The sequence below is a fragment of the Bactrocera latifrons genome, unplaced genomic scaffold, assembly GCF_001853355.1.
Source record: "Bactrocera latifrons isolate USDA-ARS-PBARC rearing strain unplaced genomic scaffold, ASM185335v1 scaffold_108, whole genome shotgun sequence".
NCBI classification, from domain to species: domain Eukaryota; kingdom Metazoa; phylum Arthropoda; class Insecta; order Diptera; family Tephritidae; genus Bactrocera; species Bactrocera latifrons.
In genome coordinates, this window is record NW_017534497.1 from 547,842 (window position 1) to 555,392 (window position 7,551).

At 43.3% G+C, this 7,551-nt stretch overlaps 1 protein-coding gene across 8 annotated transcripts in view; it reads left to right on the forward strand.

The window, feature by feature from the left end:
* LOC108971133 (rap guanine nucleotide exchange factor 2) overlaps positions 1 to 7,551 on the forward strand; it is a 19,427-nt gene that overhangs the window by 9,015 nt on the left and 2,861 nt on the right. For 5 of the 8 annotated variants that reach the window (XR_001993528.1, XM_018936986.1, XM_018937005.1 and 2 more), the window contains 4 exon segments: positions 1,040 to 1,745; positions 2,504 to 2,701; positions 2,770 to 6,571; positions 6,638 to 6,781. Coding sequence is in view for 7 of the 8 variants with exons in the window: in XM_018936986.1 (XP_018792531.1) it covers positions 1,716 to 1,745; positions 2,504 to 2,701; positions 2,770 to 6,571; positions 6,638 to 6,781 (4,174 nt within the window). In the remaining variant the exon portion in view is untranslated. 8 annotated transcript variants of the gene reach the window in all.

Genomic DNA, 7,551 nt, shown 5'->3' on the forward strand with positions numbered 1-7,551 from the left:
GTTGTTTTTGTTATAGCTGCAGAAATCTGCCTAGTTGACATTCCTTGGTCGGATAAAAAACCGGGTACGTTTCGGTTACGTAGACCTTGTCTCAAATACACCGGTCATTGCAGGCTCAAGAGACACCTATATAATACAAGCATAGTCTAAGCTGCAATGTATAGATTCTGTAAAATAGGGCCTGAAACTCTGAAGCATCTGCTTCTAAAGGTCGTAGCAATCTATAGACGCAGAAACRAGGCCTTTGGTTCCATGTGTTCTAACAGAGAGCTCATCTACTCTCTGGAACATTTCATGAACCCGACCGTCATGTTCAGATCGAGTCGCTACATCATATAGCTGTCATATTAACTGACCGACCACAAGTTCTTGTATAGAAAACTTTTTTTTATTCGTGAAGGGTATAAAACTGYGGTTGCACTGTTTTCTCTTGGCTTCTATTTTTTTGCTATACGGTACTACAAGAATGTTGCTTTTGTGATAAAACGGAAAAATGCAAATCAATGTTGGCGCTCAATGGAAGGTGGCCTCCTGATGTGTTGGAAGGGGAGATGAGTATATTCATTCCATGGCAACGTTGTGCAGGCAGTCAAGTGGCACCAGACAAATAAGCAATATAGGGCCTGACAAATTTGTGCTTGTATGTGTGTGATATGCTAAGCATGTGTACCACAATGGAAACAGCAGCAGCTAGGCACTCACTATAGCACGCAAGTATGTATTTATGTCCTATAAACTTGAGTGTGGGTGGTACGGTTACGGCTGCAGACACAAGTGGGTACACAATATTGGTTTATTCAAGCGCTCTATTATGATATTGCTCATCCCTATCGCACTGCTGCCTCAATGGTATTGTAAATTATGGCTCCCATCCACACGCTGCAATTTGTCGGTACTGTCTGTATCATGCGCCCAAATAAGTTTATTATACAATAATCATATTATATATTTATTTAGCTACTTAATGTGTTAATATGCAATATATGTATGTTTGTATGCATTTATTAATTGAAAGCACTTTATTTCGTATTTTTCGCAGAGCTTCAAACCAACAGTCGACGGTCAGACTGATTGCTGACTKACTGCTGAATGCCGCCCTAGAAAGTAAACATTATAAACTAACAACAACTACAAAATAATAACAAAAAACGTACTAAAGCAAAGCTATAAGTGGAAATTAAAACTGACAATGATGGCCATAATAGCAGCAGCTGCAGCAGCGACAGCTTAGTATTTAACATATACACAAGCGTACACACATACTGTAAGAAGTGCAAAAACTGCTGAAGAAAGTCTCTGAGTCTACAATGCAGCCAAAGTCATCTCTATATTAATTGCAACAAACACACATTTTAAGCATTCACATACTTACAAACGTATGTACAAATATACATATAAGTGAGTGTGTGTGAAAAGTGCGACGAAAGCGCTGTGCAGAGAATTTTCAAGCTTAACGCACTTGCAGCACAACTAGCCGTAGGTGTGTGRTAAATTGAAATACATATCAGACACAATTTTAATGCATTCACGTTATCAACGTGGCCAACAACAACAGCGACAAGCACATCAGCAAAACATAATCATAATATATTTAACTGCATTAGAAAACGCATAAATTTAGAAGAAAAAAAAACAGTAAATATTTACATTAGTGGCACCGTAAGTGCCAAGTTTGCGACAATATTAACAGCTAAAGTGATATTTGTTGGCAACTAATGGATCCATATCATCATATCAGACATCATGTAAGTAGTTTTATTAACTATAAAGCAGAAGAAACGTTAACTTAAGATATAAATATATATACTATTGTAAAATAAAAACAAAATTCCATACAAAAATTTCATTTTGAATGTTCAGTTTGTACGGCAACTTTGTGCTATAGTGGTTCGATATTAAAAAAATTTTCGAAATGGCAGCTACTTGCTATAGTGGTTCGATCTTAACAATTTTTTCGAAAATTTTATCATTGCCTTAGATAATGCTTCATGCAAAGTTTGGTACAAATATCTTCTCAAATAAAAAAGTKTTCMATASAARAYCGTGMTTTTGAWCGTTCAGTTTRTATGACAGCTATATGCTATRGTMGTCCGATCTTAACAATTTCCTCGGAAATTGTATCATTGCCTTAAATAATGATCCATGCAAGATTTCGTGAAAATATCTCTTCAAATAAAAAATATTCCAATACAGGACCGTGCTTTTGATCATTCAGTTTGTATGGCAGCTATATGCTATAGAGRTCGAAAGTCAGCGGCTCCGATCAATGAGCAGCATCTTTGAGAGAAAAGGCAGTATGTAAAATTTCWGAACAACATCTCAAAAATTCAGTGATTAGTTGGCATATATAACGACGGTCTTGGCTAAATCTACTTAACTCATTACGCTGATCATTTACATATATATTTTATAGTGCCTCCGACGTTTGATTCTGYGTATTACAAACTTTTTGGCAAACTTCAACCTTTTCATAAGTCTCTACCTTACTTTTTCTATACCGCAGTATCCACCCACGCGTCCCGAATTGCAACAAAAATGYAATCGTGGCTCACATTCGAGTGACACGAGCTCAGCGTATAGTGGCAGCGATACAATGGCGTCTGTGTACGGTTCCTCAATGGATGCGGAGGAGATCGATCTCTCCGGTTTGGTGGAATCGGTAGTGGACTCCGATGAGGAGGATTTGGCGGAGAGTATGGATGTGAGTTGCATGTATTTATATACTACTTCACACTTACTTATAAATGCAAATATTGATGATTGTTTTAGAGTTTAAATGTGCGCGATGCGGTACGTGATTGCCTGGAGAAAGATCCCTCCGAACGCACAGAGGAAGATGTCGAAATACTGCTAGAATTCACACAAGGTTTGAAGGCCTTCACCAATATAACGTTGGCGGTGCGACGCGCACTCTGCGCCGTCATGGTGTTTGCTGTAGTCGACAAAGCAGGCACGGTGGTGATGTCCGATGGTGAAGAGCTCGATTCCTGGTCGGTGCTTATTAATGGCGCCGTAGAGATTGAGCATGCGAATGGCACGCGTGAAGAACTGCAAATGGGTGATTCCTTTGGTATACTACCCACCATGGATAAATTATATCATCGCGGTGTAATGCGCACYAAATGTGACGATTGTCAGTTCGTTTGCATAACACAAACCGATTACTATCGCATACAGCATCAGGGTGAGGAGAATACGCGACGACACGAAGATGAGGATGGGCGCATAGTAATGGTCACCGAACTGCGTCAAATTGGCAGCAATGAACATGGTACAACGGGCAGTAATGCGASYGCCGCCAGCGCCGCRGGCATGAAACGTGGRCATGTGGTCATACGCGGCACACCCGARCGTTTGTTGCAACAATTRGTGGAGGAGAATTCAATGACTGATCCGACATATGTGGAGGATTTTTTGCTCACACAACGTATTTTCATCAAAAACCCACAAGAGGTAACGCAAAAGCTGCTCGCCTGGTTCGAGTGTGATGCCGAGCCGCCAAAGGGTAGCACAGCATCACCACAAGAGATACGCGACCGTGTGACACGCGTCGTCTTGTTGTGGGTGAACAATCATTTTACCGATTTTGAGGCTGATCATGAAATGATGGAGTTCCTGGAGGTATTCGAGGCTGGTTTGGAGCACACACGTCTGCTGAGTCAGCTGCGTTTGCTGCAYATAGCGTGTGCGGCCAAGGCGCGCATGCGTAGTTGTACATTGACACGTTCGTCACGTGATGAACCTTTAAACTTCAATATTATTGGCGGTTATGAGATGCGCGGCATTACCGCAGCAACTGGTGGTGGCGGTTGTGGCATATACATAGCACATATAGTGCCCGGTTCGAAGGCGCAAGATGTGGGTCTCAAGCGTGGCGATCAAATACACGAAGTGAACGGTCAGTCCTTCGAACATGTGACGAGTAAACGTGCAATGGAAATACTAATGGGTAGCACACATCTGAGCATAACGGTAAAAAGYAATCTGCTTGGCTTCAAAGAGATGATGTTGGCGATTGAGCAAGGTGGCAATGGTAGCAGTGGCAGCAATGGTGCCGGCACGCCTATCGGTAGTGGCAGCGGCAGCAGTGGCGGCTCGCTAGGCAGCAAATCATTGCGTAGTCCACGTCGTATATGCGCCAATGACATTGCCAAGTTACATGGCCGTTGTATGTTGGATGATATGACCACCACAAATCGTTCGCATATGCTGCGACTCAGCTCAGTCGAYATGTTATTGCCCACGGATCAAACRGACTGTTGTCCGCCAGCCACACCGCCACCGGTTATGCCGCAACAGCCGAGCAGCGGCGGTGGTAATATGGCSAGTAATTTTATGTCGAATCTTTTGCAAAGTGTTAGTAATGCATCGGCGCGYAAAGACTCGCAAGCTAATTGYAATGAYGGCGGTGGCGGYTCCAAAGGTGGCGGTTTTATGACGCTTGCGCCGAGACGTCGCATACAAAAAGCGCTGGCGAAAATGAATTTATTGCAGCACAAAAGCATCGGTGGCGCCGGTTTGAATGATTCTGTCGATATMGCCACGCCCACAGAGACGATGTCACAAAAAGCCGGAAAACTGACCACTTCCTCTTCCAGTTCCTCATCTACCTGCGGCGGTGTTGGCGGCGGTAATCGCCTATACCAATCGCAATCCAATCCGGATTTGAGTTCATCACTGCTGTATGAAGATGCCACTTCTTTAACAACCAGCACTGCTACAGCGCCTACGCCAACACCCAACTATCTGACTGCCTCCATGCATCGGCCATCGGCCGTTTCCACAACAAGCTCTGCTATGCTRCCSGATTATCCCGAACATGTGTTGAAAGTCTTCAAAGCCGATCAGTCATGCAAGTATTTGCTCATCAATAAGGAGACGACGGCGCACGAAGTTGTTATGTTGGCGCTGCAAGAGTTCGGCATACATGATCCCAGCTCGAATTACTCGCTTTGTGAGGTTAGCGTCGGTGAGGGTGGCATGGTCAAACAACGTCGCCTGCCCGATCAACTGCARAACTTAGCCGAACGTATTGGTTTTGCAGCRCGCTACTATTTGAAAACAAACGGCAGTACCGAGACACTGGTACCGGACGAATTGGCGCTGGAGTTGGTGCGTGAGTCGAGTGTGCATTTTCTGCAGCTAAACGCCTACGAGTTGGCCATACAATTGACACTGCAAGACTTCGCCATCTTTCGGCAAATCGAATCGACTGAGTATATCGATGATCTGTTCAATCTGAAGACGAAATATGGTGTGCCAATGTTAACGAAATTCGCCGAACTCGTTAATCGTGAAATGTTTTGGGTCGTCACAGAGATCTGCGGTGARCATAATATTGTGCGTCGCATGAAAATTGTCAAGCAATTCATAAARATTGCACGTCACTGCAAAGAGTGTCGCAACTTCAATTCCATGTTCGCCATCATATCCGGACTCGGACATGCGGCTGTGTCACGCTTGCGTCTTACATGGGAAAAACTGCCGTCTAAATATCAACGGTTATTCTCCGACTTGCAGGATCTCATGGACCCCTCACGCAACATGTCAAAATATCGGCAACTTGTCTCTTCCGAGCTGCTCGCACAACACCCCATCATACCGTTCTATCCGATTGTAAAGAAAGATCTCACCTTCATACATCTTGGCAATGACACGCGTATCGAAGGTCTCATCAATTTTGAAAAATTACGTATGCTCGCCAAAGAGGTGCGTCTACTAACGCATATGTGCTCATCGCCCTACGATCTGCTCGCCATACTCGAACTTAAAGGTCAATCACCCTCGAATGCGCTCTTCTCGCTCAATCAGCTGTCCACTTCACAAAATGCCGGTGGCACACACAGCACCGTTATTGCCGCTAATGCCGGCCAATCGACTATTAAGCGTCGCAAAAAATCTACAGCGGCACCGAATCCAAAGAAAATGTTCGAAGAGGCACAAATGGTGCGTCGCGTCAAGGCATACCTGAATAATTTGAAAATCATCAGCGATGAGGATGCACTGCACAAATTCTCGCTTGAATGCGAACCGTCATCCAATTCCCAAACACACGGTAGCAGCGGTGGTAGTACGCGTGGTGAGAGCGGTTTGGGTCGTGATGGCACCGGCAACTCATCGACACGCAGCGGTGATCAGCTGAGCATCTATTCGCACACATCATCCTCATCAGCACCGAATTCATCGTTGTCGCTGCGCAAACGTCATCCCTCATCGCCCACACTCTCCACCACCAGCTCAACATCRTCGACCAGCGATCATCATAATCGCCGCAATATGGCGCACAATAACAACTCAAAATTTGGCATTGCCTCACCGCAAGCCGTCAAAAAGATACTGGCGCTATCCGATCCGACGAAAGTGCGTCCACATCAGCCRTTTACAGCGCGTCATTCCGGCATGCCGCCACCACCGCCACCTCTACTAGTTAATACSCCGCATCATATGCTTGCGCATGCGTACAGCAACACCCCAGCGGGCATGCCTTTAACTGCCGCGGCTGGCACTTCCACAACGCCAAGTCCGTGTACGCATCGACGTCTGGCATCCGGCAGCAATTCAATGCCAACAGGTGAGACTGCCATAATTCTCATAACATTTAACTTTTTATACTAATGTATGCGCAATTCACACACAGGTAATATGGTACCCGTGCGGGCCATACATGAACGTTCAAATTCGGATACGCCAACGCCACCATTACCATCTGTTGATCTCTCAGTTGAAAGCAGCAGCGTTACAACATTTCGGGACTTGCCTTTGCGCAAATCTGTGACTTCGGGTAAGCAACAGTTCTTTTGCTTTTCATTTATACAATATTTTCAATATGTTTTTGGTTGAGCGGAATTTTATTATCACAACTCGTATTGCTTAACTTCCCTTCTTGCTTACTAACAACAATCTAGTATAGAAAGATATTAGTGACTTGAAATTTAAATTGGCAGCAGTAGCTTGCTTGCATTGCGGTAAAGGGTTGAAGCAGCGGTTAAGGTAATAACTGTTTCAGTGAAAGTAGAAAAAGCAATTACCTTTTTATAATACATTATATTTAAACAAGGTGTATGCAAAGCTTCATAATAATTTTGAAATGGGTTTATTTAAAAGAAGGTTTATTTTTTACAAAAATAACAACTTATTAAACTAATTATTTAATATTAATACATTGCTTATAACTTTTTTTTTCTTTTACGTAGAAAGGTAGATAAAATGCTCAAGAAATGTAAGCAGCTTGATTGATCTGCTTGTTCTGGTGTTGGTACCTAATGAGCAATCAGTATTGCTGTGAGATAGTCTCATGCTAAAATCCCCATTAAGATTTATATATTTTTTTTTAATGTGTGGAATCCATGACAGCCGAACAGCTAATCCATTTATAAACAAGAAAAAACGTTAACTTCGGCTGCACCGAAGCTAATATATCCTTCACATGTGCATYTTTTTTAGTAACTATGAGTTCAGTTTGTATGGCAGCTGTATGCTATAGTAAGCCGATCGGAACAATTTCTTCGGCGATTACATTGTTGCCTTAGATAATAATCTATATCAAATTTC